Source organism: Zeus faber (assembly GCF_960531495.2).
Source record: "Zeus faber genome assembly, chromosome: 22".
NCBI classification, from domain to species: Eukaryota; Metazoa; Chordata; class Actinopteri; order Zeiformes; family Zeidae; genus Zeus; species Zeus faber.
This window is the reverse complement of record NC_137209.1, coordinates 21,392,402-21,411,383: the sequence shown is the minus strand read 5'-3', so window position 1 is coordinate 21,411,383 and position 18,982 is coordinate 21,392,402. Positions and strand designations below refer to the sequence as shown.

Here is an 18,982-nt window from a genome sequence, read left to right as displayed (position 1 = left end):
ATATATATGTATAGATTATTTGTTTGAATCTAGTTTTAACTGCGGCGGGGGGAGTGCGTCAAACCGCATTTCTTTCTCTGCGCGTCGTCTTGTTTTGTGCAGGATTCCTGAGGATCCTTATATGGTCCGAGCCTGAGAGCACAGGCTGCTAAAGCTTGTAAAGACTCCAGATCTAATCCGAGCACGACTTTTCTGACTGTCCGTGATCATCAGGTGTCTGCAAAAAAAAACCCAAAAAAACAACCCCCCCCCCCCCCCCCCCCCCCCAAAAAAAAAAAAACCCAATCGTTCCTTCAATATTAAAGTGCAGATCCGTGACATTATTTTGTTTAAAAAAAATCCCATATTTGATGCTTGTTTTATGATGTACTTCATAGGAAATAACCGTTCGGTGTATTTGCGTGATGTGTGTGCTCCTCCACGGGCTGCTTACGTTGTTGGGTGGCGGGGTCCGCCACTCCCCAGGGCTCCAGGTCAAACGTCAACATCGGTTTGTCTGCAGAGCGGTTGAAAGGAAGTGGGTCCCAAAGAAAGTCAGGCGCAGCGTCGTCAATTGAACCTTAACGCGGCAATCCGTAGCATCGTTTTGGTTATTTCCCTGGCACTGGATGAGGGGCAGCCGCTCCACGTGTCCGCGTCGCGCCATGCGGGGTCCGCCACTCCCCTCGGGCGCAAGGTGCAAAGGTGCGACAAGGAGCGCAGAGCAAGGCGGGGTAAACCGGCGGCTAAACGCCGTGTACCTGCATGCAGTGTGGATGGGCTTTGCTTTGTTTTCACTGTTGGCAAGCACACACGCGCATGCACGCCCACACGTACGTACACGTACACACACACACACACACACACACACGCACACACGCACACACGCACACACACACACACACACACACACACACTGAATTGTTTTGATGATGGATGGATGATGGATTGGTTTGATGGATGAAAAGGTTCAATTTTTTACACTGGAATTTAAAACTGCATGACAGTTTATTATTTATTATTTTTCCTTATACTGTATGTATTTATATACAGTATAAAAAATATGAATATATATATATATATATCTCAAAATCAGGGACTGGATGGATCAAACTGCTCATCAATGATTATCACTGTCTTTATCCTTGTAAATATCTGTGACACCACTGATAGTATTTCATTTCATATATTGTAATCAGGGGCTGCAAAAGGTCAAATAGGCTCCGTTATATCGGGGTATTATGAAGTACTTTCATTTGTAAAGGCCTTTTTAAATTCTGGATTAATTGAAGTAGTATTTTCCACCCCTTTCTCTGGGGTGATTTTTATTTCGGGGGCTAGTTGAGGTCAGGATAACAGCCCCCTCAGGTTAAAGTCTTTCAGGCCTTTTAACGGGACCCCGCGAAAGACCTGTTGGTCCATATGTCGACGGCGTGAGGAGCCGTCCATTCGCTGAGCCCGGAGGCCTGGAAGCCTGGAAGCCCGGAAGCCTGGAAGCCCGGAAGCCTGGAAGCCTGGAAGCCCGGAAGCCTGGAAGCAAAAGCAAAGCCTCTTCTGGCCGAGCGTGAAAAGGTCCCGCGCTCCAACGGCCACACCCATACGCGAACGTACGGATGGAAACGGAACGTTACGGGGGAGCGTCGAGAGCAAATCGGAAAAATGAGAATTCCTCAAAGGCAGAATCGGGAAGATATTTTCCCGGGTTCTAACCGTAAAAAGTCCTCAGCGAACTCGTCGAGCACGATACGACCGAGAGATGCACTGTAAGCGATGGGAACTAATGTCCTTTTGTTGGGGGCGACTCGGTTCAATTTTGTCGCTCTTTGATTAGCATCGTGCCAAATACTCGCTCCTTTGTTGGATTTGGAGTTCCTCGTCCTCGGTAATTATATTCAGTTTGTCGAGTCGAATATTCGTTTTATTTTTTCCAGACAACCGAGTCATTGAGACGATTTGTTCGCCACGACCGAATCGTTCTCATGTCCGGCATCATAAATGCACTGAGCCTTTTTTTTTTTTTTTTTTTTTTAAGTAAGGTTGGAGGTAACAAAAAAAAACAAAAACAGATTCAATAACACATTTTTTTTTTTCCCAGGAAATATCCATGAATCCTTCCCTCAAATACCGTGACACCCAAGTGAAGATCCGCTCCTCCAACCTCGAGATTCAAACCTAAACGTTGCCTTCAGGGGGTCAGATCGGGGCCAAGGATCCCTCCAAAATCGGCAATCACTGAAATTCGCGTTGGGCTTTTTTGATTTATTTATTTTTTCCTCCTGAAAGCGAGGTATGCTCCATCCGTGCCTTAATTCCCGGACCTCCTGGAGTCTGACCCCCGCGCCGCGGCAGCAACTCATCTGGAAGGAATAATACCTCGAGAAATACCTCAGCCTTGAAAGACTTCTTTCCAGGAACAGGGGACAAGTGAGGGCTTCCAGTCAACCGTGCGAGGACGCGCTGAAGGTTATTCCCGGTTCGATTTCCGCGGTCAATTGTTCTCAAGCTTTCTTTCTTTAGCAGTGCAAAAAAGAGAAAATTAACATAAATGTATGTGCATCGTATGTTTTTTTGTTTTTTTTCTGCAGTACCCCTACAGTAGCCTTAGGTGTACGAGTGACCCCGGTTTGAGATACACTGCAGTACGACACCACGTTTGGTATCTCCCGAGGAAGCGGTTCCTCCCAGGGAGGTGGTTGTTTTGTTTTTTTTAAGGGAGGCCGTGACGCCTGAACGATGCCTCCGTTCCGGAGGTCAGGGCGTTCTGGCGATGCTTCCCCGTTGCAGGCTTGAGCCGCGTAATCACTACGGCATGTCTGTGATAACGGTACAATTTGGAGGTGATAACGTGCAGCCGGCCGGTCGTTATCGAAAAAATAACGCCCCCCCCCCCCACACACACACACACACAACCCCAGCGGCGGGGTGACCGTGGTCTTTGAAGGGGGCTATTTTGTGATAATGACCGGCTGTTATATTGCACGGCTGGATACTAACTAAAATAATACATTGAGACGGGGTATTTCATTTTAAATGGTTGTATAACTTGTATGTCTGGTTTGAGTTTAGTTTCCCCTTACGAAAAATAGTTCCACGCCAACGTAGCACGCTGTTCCCCCTGAGTACGACGAACCTATTCACGGTTTTTAATGTGAAATTGGACATTTCCACGTCCGTCTCGTCAGGTCTTCCGCTGTAGTTTCCATGTGGCGTCACAGGATGGCGCCACCCGCTGGTGTAACCAGGAGCACGTAGGCGGAGCGATAGGAAGGACTTGGATCCAGGCTGAGAGGTGGTTGCCCATGGCAACGCTCACTGTCAACAGACAGCGATCATTATTCCAAAATAACTGCCTGATTTACTTGCCTAACTTGCCAGATTGCCTGATTATCGCTCTTTGGAAAAAATTCAAGCCCCAATGCGAATTTCAGTTTTTGTGTATTTTGGAGGGTTCCTCGACCCCGATCCGAACCCTCAGAACAACGTCTATGTTTGGTTTGAACTCAGAGGTTGGAGGAGTGAGTCTTCACTTGCGCGTCCCGGTATTTGAAAGAGGAATTCATGGATTTTTCCTGGAAACAGATTGTGCAATCAGATCCGCTTCAAGACGGGAGGCGCGGCTGCAAACACAAAAGCGTGCGAACGACTCGCTCGTCGCGAACAAATCGCCGAAATGCCTCGGCCGTGCGGAGTCGCTCTGGCAAAAAAAACAAAAAGCGACTCACGTCGACTCACGAACTTAGTCCCTGACCCTACGGTGTGTTTTAATGTACCGTGGGCCCTGAAAAACATTGTTCCCTCTGCTCTCTTTAACAGGAGGGTGTCCCAGGATCAGCCTTGACTCAGGGTGGACTCAGGGGGTCTGGTCTCTGTGGGGGAGAAACCGTTGGTAACCCCGGTCCACAGAGGACACCTCTAACATGGGTAATAAGGCTCCTGTTGCTTCCTATTCGGGCCGGTCCTAATAGGAAGCACCAGGAGCCTTATTAAAGCGGACACAGACGATTCATTCATCCACCCATCCCTCCATCCCTCCATCCCTCCATCCCTCCATCCCCAATCGTTCCGGGAGTAACAAGCGTCCGTTATCGTCTATTATTCCGGAGCGCCGGCCTTCCGGGCCTCGGCGAAAACACCGGCATTCCAGCCCCGCGAGAAAGCACCAATTCTGGCGGGTGACGTCATCCGGAGCAGCGCTTCCCAACCCCGTTTCAGCTGCGGCCACACTTTGTTTGGGAAGAAACAATCCCACGGCACCGCGGCGCCTTCCCGTCAACCGGTTAAAAAAAAAAATGTCGCGCTATTTTGGCCGACTAAAAGTCATCGATGGAAGTAATTACCGAGGGAAATTTAAAGTCCGAGGCCAAAAAAAAGAAAAAAAAAAAAAGTAAAGGGGTCCAGGAAGCCCCCCCCCCCCCTCTCGCTCACCGCGCGCTGCACCGGCTGAACCAAACCCGGCCCGGGCCGGGGAAACGGAACGGCTCTTTTTTCACCGAGCGACGCGTCGGGAGCCCGGTCCCAACGAGCGGGTCGAGCCTTCCGTCGCCACGAACAGTTCGCACTTCCAGAGTGAGACTCGGAGCTGGAGCCGCTGTTCCGCGGGAACCCGTCAACCGGGTGACTTGGTGCCGCCGAGCGAATTTTGATCTTGCAACACAAGAGCCTTTTTGTCGTTATCGACAAAAAAAATAAGAAAACTCTTGTCCCCACGTTTAAAGAAAACAAAGTCTGTCTTGTTGTGTAATGTGGAAGTAAACTGAGTGTGTTAAGTATTGCATTGTAGAATCAATGCTCTAAAGTTGTGTTGAGTTTAAACCACTTAAATAGTACTTACATATGCTAAGGTATGTAAATAGTAATAATAATAGTATAATAATACTACTACTAATAATGATAATAATGATCATAATGATAATAATGATAATAATAATAATGATAATGATTATAATAATGAGAATAATAATAAGTAAACTTTTCATGCAGTTTTTGTTACTTTTGACGACCAACACACACACATTTAACAAGTATACTAAAGTACAGTTTAATTTAGGCTCATGTTTAAATATATATATATTTTATAGGTGTACTTACACCACACCGACAGCCTATTAATGACTAGTTTACTCAAGTCTGTACTTTAAATTGGTACATACAAGCAAATAAACAAGAATAATACACTTCAAGTGTACGCATAAGAAAGTACAAACGGAGAGGAATGCACTCTCAACACACTTTGTATCCTGAAGCATCGACTTTCAAGTGGAAAAATTTACTTGTTTATTGTCTTGAAATGAGAGATTCTCTTCCGAGGAGAGCCTTTTGTGCGTTTCGGTAACGAATGAACTTTCTCGAATTTTCTGCAGACATGGCAAGAGCAAAAAGCACCACCACCCTGAACCCCGAGCCGATAAGCCGAAAATAAATAGTCTCACTCGACTGTCTGTGTGTCTGGTGAGGAGAAGGACAGCGAGCGGGAGAGAGGGAGGGATGGTTTCCCCTCCTTTTTTGGAGGATGAGTGTTTACGCGGGTGGCCCTGACAAAAACCTCCTCCTCCCCTGCAGAGGCAGACACACCGGACGCCTTATACGGAGCGTTTGGAGACACTCGCCTCCCAGGAAGAAGAAAAAAAAACAAAACAAAACAAAACACTCTTAAAAAGCAGGGGCCGAGCGTGGCCTCCTGCTGAGAAACACCAGAGAATCCATAACAAAACAATGTGTGAAGGCAACTTGTAGATGAAGATGGATGATGGAGGGAGGGAGGGATGGAGGGAGGGAGGGAGGGAGGGAGGGAAGGAGGGAGGGAGGGAGGCAGGGATGGAGGGAGGGAGGGAGGGAGGGATGGATGGATAATTGATAGATAGATAGATGGATAGATACCTGGATGGATGATAGATAGATAGATAGATGGATGATGGATAGATAGATAGATAGATAGATAGATAGATGATGGATGATAGATATATGGATGATAGATGGATAAATGATTGATGGATAGATAGATAGATAGATGATAGATAGATGATGGATAGATGATGGATAGATGATGGATAGATGATGGATAGATAGATGATGGATAGATGATGGATGGATAGATGGATATTATTAGTCCACTGGGTGTGCAGCGCCCTCCAGTGGTCCTGCAGTCAATGAGCAGAACGTTGTGAACTTCACTCATTCTTCAGTGAAGTTTGAAGCTCAGGATGATGACGTATTATCACTTATTGTTTCCTGTTTATGTTTATTTTTATTGTTATCCCTCAGGTTTGTGTTTCTATTGTGCGTTGTTGATTTACAGGTGTTCATTTTTTTTCAGGTAAATTTACATTTATTTATTTTTTGGTCAATTGTTCTTGTTTATTTTTTAGGCTTTTTTTATGTATTTTACATTGATATTCCTTTCATTTTTAATGTTGTTGTTTAGGTTAAGTGCATTTTGACAATTTATTCCTATCTTTTTATTCAATCTATCTGTCTGTCTGTCTTTCCATTTATCTATCTGTCTGTCTGTCTATGTCTGTCTGTCTGTCTGCCTGTCTGTCTGTTTGTCTGTCTGTCTGTCGGTCTGTCTGTCAGTTTGTCAGTCTGTCTGTCTGTCTGTATGTCTGTCTGTCTGTCTGTCAATCTGTCTGTCTGTCGATCAATCTCAATCCATTTAGCATTTTATTACTGTCTAGACAAAACTAAATTACAAATGTTATTGTTGTTTCAGTGGCTTTCTGTTTGATGGTATTTTTTCAGCCTTCATTGCACTTTGCTTTTTCCTTTTGTTTTGTTTTTAACGGTGCTCAGCAGCCTCCTGGATCACAGCGCTGATCATTTTGTGAAAGAAACGACGACAAATCTTGAATTATTATTCGCGCAACAGAAATGTAGACGTTGGACAGAGTTTTGTTCCGTTTCTTATGTAGTATGCAGGTGCATTGGGAAGGTTTGCGTGAACTTTGTGATTTTCCTGCAGGATGATCCCTCATTGTCTGTTTTAATCATTGAGTTGTGCAGAGATGGTAAAATGTGAGTCTTTCTTCCTGCAGAGGAGGGCAGGGTGACAACTTGTGTATAAATAGTCTCTGAGTAAGAGTTTTATTTTGGTGCCTGTCGGCCACCAGCAGGAGGGAGAGTTTAAAAACCAGCACAGTGTCTGATCTGAAAGTATAAATTTGCTAATTACGGATTAACCATTTATGCACTGAAGTTATGTTCCGTTGAAAACCACTTAAGTTGCACTTAGTGCATCGCTCAAATATATAAAAAATGTTTTTTTTCACGTTTTGTGAATTTCTATCTTTTTATATTTATATTTATGTTTTCCGATGTATTTTTCTATATTTATTTTTTATTTTTCATTATATTTTTGGTTACTTTTCCCCAGAAGAATAACACACTTTTAATGTTTAATTTTTTAATAACAGTCCTTACACTACACTTATAACACACACGACTGCGTATTAATTTACGACTAACCCTGCACCCCAAATTAGTATATAAATGTAAACAGGAAGTACCAAAAAAGTACAAATGGGTAGAAATATACTTTTGACTTAAACATTCAGAAATAACCTTTGGAGATGAGTCTTGAATTTTCTTCACTTTGAGATTAGACTGTTTGTTTTTCTTGTTAATAGTCTAATTTTAGGTTCATTGGTTTTTAAGTAATTTTTTGTTGTATTGCATGTTGCCATCTCTCTTATCTATCTACCTATCTATCTATCCATCTATCCATCCATCTATCAATCCATCTATCTACCTATCTATCCATCTATCCATCTATCCATCTATCTATCTATCTATCCATCTATCCATCCATCTATCAATCCATCTATCTACCTATCTATCCATCTATCCATCAATCCTTCTATCTATCTATCTATCCATCCATCCATGAGCTGAGCAATACCAAATCCTCTACTGTTGTACTCCTAGTCCATGGAAGGACAGACAGACAGACAGACAGACAGATACTTTATTAAAATTAAACAACAATAAAAAGGAACTATTTATCCTATTGCTGGGGACCCCCTGGGTCCTCTTGAAGGACCCCTTGGGGGGTCCATGGACCCCACACTGAGAACCCTTGTGCTAGCTCTCACCAGGTAGAAGCCATTTAGCATTTCCCTTCTTTCGTCCGAGATGTTTTTTTCTAATGTTTTTTTCTAATTTGAACTATTAATCATTTTGCCGTTGAACCTCTCCCAAGGGACCCGTGCAGGATCCCCGGGCCCCAGGTTGAGAACCACGGCTCTAACTGTGTATCCGATGTGACTCCCCAGGTCCAGGACGGGGGTCCGGCCTCCCTGGCCGGCCTGCGCGACGGCGACCAGGTGGTGGCGCTCAACGGGGAGCCGTGCACGGACCTCACCCCGTCGCAAGCCTCCGCCCTCATCGACGGCTCCACCGACCGCCTACAGCTACTGCTCAGAAGGTACGTGGTTCTCAACCTGGGGTCCGGGGACCCCCCCCAGGCGCCCTTCACAGAGGTTCCAGGGGGTCCCTGGCAAAATGATGAATTTACCATCATAGTTTCCATAGTCAGCTCCCTAACTATTATATAGAAAGGTGTGCGATTAAGACAGCGGTTCGGTGGTTCTCAACGTGGGGTCACAGGGCCCCCCTGAGGTCCTTCAAGAGGCCCCAGGCGGTCCCCACGCCAAATGATGAATAGTTTGTCACTGTTATTTCATTGACAAAACTTTAGAACCTTTAAAGAATGTACAATCAGGATTGTTTCACTGTCATCTCCCTAACTCTAGTATAGACGGGTGTGCGATAAAAAACAGTGGTTCTTAACGTGGGGTCCGGGGACCCCCAGGGGGTCCTTCCAATAGTTTACAGGGGGTCCCCGGCCTTACAATGAATAATGAAACTTCACCGTTATTCCGTAACACCAGTAGATAATGTGCAGTCATGACCGTTCTCCCCAACTAGAGCAGAAGACACGTGTGGAAGTTTGGGACTAAATCAAATCCAACACTTCAAGTCAAACCAAAAGTCGGTCCATGGCCTCATGCATATCAACACTGAGCGGCCATTGATCTTGAGAAAGCCTGAGAATCACCTGGTGAGACGCTAACGACGAACCGAAAAGTCTGTCCAGCGCCACCGCCGCCATATCTGCCGTCACCCGGCGCGCAGCGTCGTCCGTCTTTTGATGTGCTGCGTGGAGCCACGCGGCCGCTACAAGGACTGTGTGCCGGTGCCATTAGCATTTAGATTGCATATGGTTTTTATGGCCCGCCCTTGCACGGAGGCCTGTCCGCGCGCTGGAGCGCCGATTGTGTCCGCTTGCCGCTAAACGCGCGTAGGTCGACGGCGACCTTCCGAGCGTTTTGGCCGGTGTCACGCCAGCTGTTCCACATTCGTGAGATGATTGACAAACATCCGTCAAACTATCAACCCGAGAGGCCGCTGAAGCTCGGGTTGCCAGTCGTTGCATCCCTAAATAATGCGATAAACGCCCTTTATCGGCCCGTCTGAAAAGCAATATTTAGGGCAAAGGGCATAGGTTGGTTTTGAACGCCATAAATTAAGTTGCCATCCGGGTGCATTGTGTAGGTCTATCCACAAACCTGGAAAAAGGCCCTAAAACAGGGGTCTCAAACTATAGGCCCGAGGGCCACATCCAGCCTGCAAGACAATTTAATGTGGCCCGCCACATGGTGATATTATATTGATAATTCTGGCCCGCAAAGAATGTTTTTCAATCACGATGCTTAATTAATCAACTGAAATGTACTTCATGTTTTCAAAGTATAAAACAGGATTAAATAGATCATAAGAGAGCTATTTCCAACAGGATTATGACGCAGTTCACGAATGTGCGAGAAAAAAAAAAGAAAAAAGGCCGGTTTTCCCTGGAAGTTCCACACGGGCCCCCTAGGAAAAGCCAACCTGGCCAGTGGCCCCCAGGTCTTTTGAGTTTGAGACTACTGCCTTAAAAGGCCCAACTGTCATGAACGTCCAACCACGGTGTGGCAGATCTCTCCTCTAAAGGTTCAATATTTAATTTACATATTTACATTGTAATGTAAATTTACATCGTCTCCGAGTGAAGGGCCGATCCCTTGTTCCGACTGACTTCACAGTCCATCGCTGGATTGTTCAGTGACCTTCGAAAGAGGGAATTTATGAAGTGGAGCCGCATTTGAATGTCATTCCACTTTGACGCTTGGGCGTCGTCGTTTAACTCGAGGGTTAAAAGCTTGAGTTTGATTGATAACGTTGTTGACCAGGACTCAGGGACATAGGATCAAAGATTGCACTTCTCCGTCCAGTAGCTCCCCCTCTCACCCATTGAATTTCTAACGTAATTATTCACCGACGTTATCGCATCCTACTGTTTTTTGGGGAAACATTCGATCCACAGAGTAACAAAAGGTTCTTCCTCTCCTCCCATTTCCCCTAAAATATCCAGCCCCGGACGCTTCAAACCCGAGGAGGGGCACCGCGACAAGAACGCCACGTCCTCGTGGGAGGCTTTGGAGAGCACCACCCTCCACATCCTGCCCCCTAACGCCACCCGGCCCGGCCGAAGCCCCGCGGAGCTCCGCATATCCGAGTCCCGGGACGGGGACCCTTACAACTACCAAGATGAAGGGGTGAGGGAGTTGCCCAAAGGGTCCTGGGTGCTCATGCCCCTGCCCGGGGAGTCCAGGGATCAGCCGGAGCCCCCTCGTGGGGGAAACGAAGGAGGGTTACCCTGTGGGGCCGTGGTGGAGCTCCGGGTGTCTCTGTCGGAGCAAACCCCGAAGGGCGCCGGCTACGCCTCCCTGGGGAGCGCCCACGGCATCCAGGGGACCACCTCCGGCCGGGAGCGGGAAGCCGACGAGAGCCTCCCCGCGACCGCCGCCACGTTCTACGTCCCGCGACCGGTCAGGGAGCCCCTCGGCCAGCGCGGCCTGGTGCTCCGCTCCCCTTCCCTGCCGATGCAGGCGGAGGCGACGTCGCGGCACCCGGCCACGGCGGGAGGCGGAGCCGGGAGGGGCGTCCTCGGCGCACCGGAGGGGGCGGGCGGAGGTGGAGAGCGAGAGGGAGGAGGGCTCAGCGAGGGAGCCCCCGCCTCGTTCTCTGTCTCTTTCGGAATTCCCTCGGAGGAGGAGGCCACGCCAGCGGAGGGGGAGCACTTGGACTCGGACTCTGAGGGGGATCCGGACAAACCCAACAAGCACCGGGCCAGACACTCCAGTAAGTGCCTTCTACCTACTGTGTGTGTGTGTTCCATGGGTCTTTTTACCACGGGGGGCGGGGGGGACAATAATTTGCTTTCGCACGGCATTGAATTCCATTTGTCAACAACATGTGTGTTCGAACACCAGACGTCCAGCGTGGGCATTGAAGATCGAGCCCCAAAATAGCGCCCACACATGTCTCTCTTTATTTCGGCATGAAGCCGTAGCAGTTGATGTCCGGGCTCATCCTAAATTGCGATAAATTCAAAATGTAGAATGTGCCGCTTGAGGAAAACGGCAGGAAGGAGGCGGCAGGCTCTTCTCGGACTCCTCTCCGACCGTCCATTTGTGGGGGCCTGGGGACGGGAAGATGGCTTCCACGGGGCATGTCGTAGGCAGGCATGCCTTTGGTGCCGTTTAGGGGACATAAATAAAACCCCAGGGCGCTGATGATGCCTGCAGAAGTGGTCGTTTGACGGACACTAGCATGTGCCCCCCTCCCCCCAGGCCCCCGCCTCCTAGTCCTGTTACCTGATCCCTTCAAGCCGGGGTATCATAACCAGGCTAAAACAGTAAGCCCCGCAGCTCACCGCCGCCCTGTCCGCCCCGCCTTCAGGTCAGTCTTAGAGGAATATGCGACGTAAAGTAAGTGGGGATTTGTGGTCTTTCCTCTAAGGTTTGCGGTGGTTTTTGGATGAGAAGGAGTTGCTTTTGGGGAGTTTGACTTTGAGGACGGGACGGTGGGGTTTTGAACGGGGGGCTCGGGGACGTACAGATAAGGACCGGTCAAGATGCCTTGGCCGCTGGTGAATGTATTGCTTGCGGCCTATTTTTAAACCTTTGCTTCTTTCCTATTACCGGCTCGGACGAAGAGGGTGGGCCGCCCATTAAAACCCGTGTTGGTTTGGTGTTTTATCCATTAAACACATGAGGATGTTAGACACGGGTCGGAGGATGAAGTAATTGCTCGATGGTTTGTTGTTGCGTACTTAATTTAGTCTGCAAATCTGTTGTAATCCAATCAAAGACACGGCCGAGTCAACTTGCACACAACTTGATTAGCCGTAGAATGTCAGAGAATAAGTTATGGACCTTGGATACACCGAGTTATACCATTATAACATGAAGACAGTTATTGATCATTTATTGATATTTTTGAAGCACAGTGGCAACTCCTTTCCTATCACTGGATATGGATAATGCTTCTAGTTGTCTTCTGCCTTCCGTGTTGTTGCATTGCATGACTCTATTTATATTTATTTATTCTTGGTCTATATTTTTAGCATTGCGAGCTGGAATATCTTGTTTTGTAATTTTTTCCACATATATCATTGGTATTGTAGATATTATCATGTAGCAAAGCCATCATGTTGAGAAATTTATTAACTTTTACATTAATATTTTTATAATAAATGCAGACACATGGTCTAGTAATACATATTTTCATTTTTATTTCAGTAATGGAATGTTCAGTAATCGCTCGATTTATCAAAACAATCCAAGACTTGTTTGGAATCCTGATGCGTTGTTGCTATATTGGGTTTATTTTTTAAATTTTTCAGACACATACTAACCAAATTAATGATTTGTTGCTATCAATTGCCACCACTGCTTGTTAGATGTAAACCCTGTGGCTTCCTGCTCGTATTACCGTCCGTTCCTGATCCACATCTCTCCCGTCTCCCCGCAGGGCTCAGACGGAGCGAGAGTCTGTCTGACAAGCAGCTGAAAGAGGCCAAGTCCAAATGTAAACGCATTGCTCTCCTTCTCACTGCCGCTCCGCCCAACCCCAACAACAAGGGGTTGTTGATGTTCAAGCGACATCGCCAGAGAGCCAAGAAATACACTCTGGTGAGCTACGGTACGGGGGAGAACGAACAAGAATACGAAGACGAGGACGACGACGAGGAGGACGACGACGACGACGACAAACACGACACCGTCGAATTCACTCTCGTGGCCACAAGCGATTCTGGACTCCACAAACATTTCTTCACCAATGTCGAGAGTGGCAAAGGCGTGCTAACCCTTAACTGGGACAAGGGGCTCCTCGAGATCGAACGCAAATTGAACAGCCAGGAAGACATGGAATGTTTACCGGAGACCAAGGGCAAGGGTGCCCTGATGTTTCTGCAGCGCCGCCAGAGAATAGATGAGATTACCGCTGAACACGAGGAGATGAGACGCCAGGGGATTGCGGTGGAGGGCGTTCAGGAAGTTCTGCAGGAGAAGAAAGCGGTCTATCAGCAGGCCGAGGAGCGTTCGTATATGCAGGCTACGACAGAGAGTCATGCCTACATGGATGTGAATGTGCACGAGAAGAGTCAGCAGCAGCAGTACCAACAGTACCAGGAACAACAGTACTACGAGCAACAGCAGCAATACCAACAGCAGCAACAATACCAACAACACTATCAGCAGGAACAACAGTATGAACAACAGCATTATATGCAGCAGCAAACATACCAGCAGCAGCAGCAGCAGCAGCAGCAGCAGCAGCAGCAGCAAAACTATCAGCAGCAACAGATTCAGCAGCACCAAATGCAGCAGTATTCTGCAAACATGAACGGAGTGGTCCACCACCAAAGCAACGAGAGTTCTTTTAGCAATCGTACTGCACAACCGTTCTCTGCACAGAATTTGGCACACACCCCTTCTTCTCCTGCAATGACTGGGACCAATCAAGAGGCTAATGGCCAAGGAGAGGAGATAGCTTCCCGTGATGAGCGAATTTCTACACCCGCAATAAGGACTGGCCTTTTGCAGGATACGAAGAGGAGAAATACTGGCAAGCCAATGTTCACTTTCAAGGAGGCACCAAAAGTATCACCCAGCCCCGTGCTGCTCAACCTCCTAAACAGGAGTGATAAGAAATTAGGCTGTGAGTCAGGAGCTGAAGAAGACTACCTCAGCTTGGGTGCTGAGGCCTGTAATTTTCTCCAGTCAAACGTAAAACACAAGACCCCCCCACCAGTGGCTCCAAAGCCAGTAATTAACCCTAATTCTCTCCCGTGGTCCTCACCAACTGAAACGAACGACCAGGATCAGCCTCAGCTCACTGAAAATAGTGTGGCTGCACCTGCCGTGGCCCCCACCATCATGACAGCCCCTGCTCCAGAACTGGAGCCGACCACTGCACCTGCTGCGGAGCCCTCTCCCCCTCCTGCCCCACAAGTGCCCTCTGCCAGCGTCCCTACAGAGCAACAGCACACATGGATTCCCCCAGAAACTCAGCCACAACAAGAGCCACAAGCAACAGCTTGGGAGGGAGATGGTCTGAGGAATTCTCCCACGCAGCCAGACCCTGTTCCTCTGAGTTCCTGGGCCCCTGCACAAACACAAGCACCACAACAGCCACCTGTCAGTTCTTGGGCTCCAGCTCAAGAACAGCCCCAAGAGCCGGCTCCAAGTCAGTCTCCACCAAAGCTCCCTTGGGTGACATCTCAATCTACTCAGCCCTTAACTCAACCTTCACAACCTTTGAATGCTTGGGAGCCTCCTCCAGCCCAACCTCAAGTTCAAGAGCCATGGGCTCCAGCTCAAGAGCAACCACAGTCCCAGCCACAAGTTCCACCACCTTGGGCTCAAGCTCAAGAGCAACCACAATCACAGCCACAAGTTCAACCACCTTGGGCTCAAGCTCAAGAACAATCACAATCACAATCTCAGTCACGAGTCCAGCCTCCCTTGGCTCAAGCTCAAGAGCAGCCACAACCTCCACAATTTCATCCGTCTTGGCATCAGCATCAACAACAAGTGCCACAGCAACCCATGTCTCCTTGGGCACAACAGCCACAAACAGACTCTCAGCCTCAACCTCCATGGGCCCAGCCACCCCAACAAAAATCCCAACCACAACCTCCTTGGGTTCAACAGTCTCAGCCAGAATCACAGCCACAACCACCATGGGTTCAGCAAACACAGAATCAAGCTCCACAACAATCTTGGCCACAGACCCAGCAACAGGGTCCGCCCCAACCGCCGTGGGTCTCATCTCATCATGAGTCTCCTCAGCAGCAGCCTCCAATGAATGTATGGCCTCCATTACAGTCCCAAGCCCAAGCCCAACCTCCTTGGATGCAAGCGCCCCAAACCCAGCCTCAAACCAGTTTGAATCCCTGGGCTCCAGCACCACCCCAGCCTCCGCCCCAGCCAACATGGGCCCAGCAGCCTCCAGAACACACTCAACTCGCTGTGAATTCCTGGGCACCGGAGCATAATCAAGCCCAACCTCAGCCACTATGGGCTCAACCAATTCCAACCCAGTCCCCACCGCAGCCAAACTGGCAACAGCCCCCACCACAACACCACACCCCGCCACAACACCCTATGAGTACATGGTCTCCGCCTCAAGCACAACCCCAAACATTTACAAATGCGTGGGCTCCACAGTCACAAAAAACACCTGAAACTGCTTCTGCTCCGATGGGGAACGCAAGAGTCCCTCAAACCTCTCCCAAACCCTGGACTCCTCCACAAAATGTGCCACAAAACCGGACCCCTCCATCTCCTCCACAGCGAATGAACTCTTACTCTATCAGTCAAAGATCATCATCACCTATCAACCCAATGGCCACTGTCTTTATTCCATCTGGATCCTGTTCATCAGTTCAGATGCCAGCTGTCCGAGGGAAAGGAGCTGATTTGTTTGCCAAGAGGCAGTCTCGTATGGAGAAGTTTGTCGTGGACTCTGAGACTGTACAGGCGAACAAGGCGAGCCGGTCTACATCACCAGCTGCATCCTTACCAACCGAGTGGAAGTATTCCCCTAATGTACGAGCTCCTCCTCCATTGGCATATAATCCTATTGAGTCCCCATCCTATCCACCAGCTGCAAAGCAGCCCCCACCAGCCAGTCCCTCATCTAAAGCCAAAAAGAAAGGCAAAGACAAAGAGAAAGCTAAACCTGCCCCCAAACCCCTTAATGTTATAGATGTGATGAAGCACCAGCCCTATCAGCTCAATTCCTCACTATTTACCTATGGCCCAGCAGCAGAGGCTGCAGAGGCCGCAAAAGCTGCTGCTGCGCCCGCGCCCGCCGCTCCTGCCCCTCCCGTCCAAAACCCACCAGTGCAATATGAGCAAATGGCACCTGTCCAGCCGTCTGGACCTATAAACGCCCCGTACCCCCAGCAGGTATATGGTATGCCACCGCAGCCTCTAATGCATGAAGGCCACTACCAGCAAGCCCCACCTAGTGCTTACCCTCCCTCCAACCCCTATCAGCAAGGTCCCGGTGGACCGTACCACCAAGGGTATAACCCACAGTATCAACATGCTCCACCCCATGCCTATCAACCCCAACCCCCTCAACCCCAACCCCAATCCCAAAACCATCCCTACCAACAGGCGCCTCCTCAGGGACCCTACCAACCAGCCAATAGCCCTCCTTATATGGCTGCAGCCACGGTTCCCTACCAACCGGAGTCTCCCAGTACCTACGCGGCACCTTGTTTATCTTTAAATTCAAGGCCGGAGTCAGGGTCAGCGAGCAATGCTTCTACCACCACTGCTCCAAAGCCAAAGTTTATGGCTAAAAGGAGCTCAGCTCAGGTGTGGAAGCCCAGCGCGGTCGGTAAAGAGTGATGGAGACAGTGCCATTAGGTGCTCGCACAACACAAAGCTTTATGGGTAATGGCCGCGGTCACTTTGACTCGTTTAGTCGACAAGAGTTACAGAAGGATTTCAACCCGAATTCTGAAAGACCGTGCTTGCGACATCCCAAATCAAAATCAAAATCAAAAGATTTGTTTAGCACAGGATGTACAGTAAGTAAACCCGATCAGACGCTACTGAGCCAAATTACCCTTTTTATTTTTTATAACTCATGTACATTTGAACACATTGATATGATTATTATCGATATGAAGACCTAAACTTATTCACAAATGGAGAGGAATTCATTTGTGACACGGGGTGGATGCAAATGAGGCGGCGGTTTGGGAACGTAGGGGAGAATTGAGGAAAGGAACGTGGAGGTGGAAGGACGCGACTGAAGGATGGCGTTCGGGGAAAGGCGTGGAAGTGAAAAAACGAATAGGGAAACCTGCCTCTTCACGAGCACAACCTGCTGCTTGCTTCCACGTGCAATAGCTTTGCCCGTATTGTGTAAGAGAAAGAGAAAAAAAAAAAAAAAGCGTGCTCACCAGAGCAAAGGGAGAAACTGAAGCGACCATAATATCACAAAAAGCACAGACTGCGGAAAAAGAAAATATGTAAAAAGAAAACAACTTAAATTTGGGTTTTTTTCCCAGCTCTCTCTCTCTCTCTCTCTCTCTTCGAAACCTCTTGCCTGCTGTATTGGTATTATAAAGGACAGATTCAGCTTCTGTAGGTGACGACTTGTATTTCCCCGCAGCAAAAAAAATCCCAATATGCAGATGACTTTGTGTTCTACTTTACACTTAACTCTACTGGTTCTGGGCTTCTCGTGTCCCCACATATCCCCCCGCTGTTTGTTTCCTATGGATAAATCAGAAAAAGTACTAAATGTCACATATCATGTTTTGAAAAAAGGGCTTCTTTCTTTCTTTCTTTCTTTCTTTCTTTCTTTCTTTCTTTCATTCTTTCATCATGTTCTGTTTTTTTTTTGTCATTTTTCTGTGTGTGATTCCCTCCTCTAGTTCGCTCTCTGTATGAACGGATCGTCACAGTATTAAAATCCTTATTTATCCATGTTTGGCTTCCCTTCCTTCCTTCCTTCCTTCCTTCCCTCCTTCCTTCCTTCCTTTGTCGCTGGCATCACTCTTCCCACGCTTCCCTCTTTTACAGCTTTTTAAATTTCACAACCTCTTCACCTCTACAATGAACCCTGGCAACGAGTATTTAGTATATTTATATATTTACAATTTGTATATGTATAATATTATATTATTCATATTATTTAATATTATGAATAATAACATAATATATAATATAATAATATATTTATATTTAATTCCTTATTATTATTTGAGATTTATATATTTAAATTTCATTATAATTATATTTTATTCATTATTATTATTTGAGATTTATATATTATATATAAATTTCATTTCAGCTCCCCTTCAAAAAACATGACGTTTCAGGTTTGCTCACACAACCCTAATACGCTGAAATAAAGACACTTGCGACAAACTCTAACATATGATCCCAGATAAACCAGTGCAAAATGAAAAATCTAACAATGTCAAGGTGAGGAGAAGAGTTTGCAGATTTTCATGAGGATATCACAGGAATACAGCCGTCATTAAATATTGGGCCCCGGTTTGAACTTTCAGCCAAATTCCTCCATGAGTTCACAATGTGACTGGCTTTCCTCACCTGAGGAAGGTGTGTGTGTGTGTGTGTTGACTTTTTCACTTATACATTTTTACTAAGAAATACTTTTAAAATAATAATTATAGGAAATTTCTGATTATATAGAAAAATACAAATAAATTATAGTCTTAACAGGACAAAAAGAAATTAACTATGGACTAGAGCAGTTATTAGGCAAAAACACTGTCTTCCACTTTTGTTAAAAAGCTTTATTCATTGCTTTAAATGTTGTACCCAAAAACATTTGAAGCATTGATATCCAATCCAGCACCATCTTCATTTCTCCATTTCTCTATTTGCTGGACCGGTCGGACCATTTCCCCTTTTTATACGGAAACGCATCCCGTTGCAAACTCAGTTCTAATTCTTAACAGTTTTGATGAGCAAACTACCCAGTTCCATAATCCTTTGGGCATTGAATCAACCCAAACCAATCCAACACCTGCGTCAATTAGGCCTACGTTAGGCATGGGCCAAGTCCCAAACAATATTTAGGGGGAAATATTTGGGCGAGAGAAATTATAAATGGAAAGACATTT

General features: G+C 47.2%; 1 protein-coding gene across 1 annotated transcript in view; it reads left to right on the top strand.

Annotated features, from left to right (window-relative positions):
- Positions 1 to 17,817, top strand: part of synpo2a (synaptopodin 2a) — an 18,360-nt gene extending 543 nt beyond the window's left edge. The window contains exons 2-4 of the mRNA XM_080023599.1: positions 8,247 to 8,398; positions 10,388 to 11,157; positions 12,832 to 17,817. Coding sequence (XP_079879725.1) covers positions 8,247 to 8,398; positions 10,388 to 11,157; positions 12,832 to 16,727 — 4,818 coding nt within the window. The 3' untranslated portion in view covers positions 16,728 to 17,817. The remainder of the gene's footprint in view (positions 1 to 8,246; positions 8,399 to 10,387; positions 11,158 to 12,831) is intronic.
- The last annotated feature ends 1,165 nt before the right edge of the window (positions 17,818 to 18,982 follow it).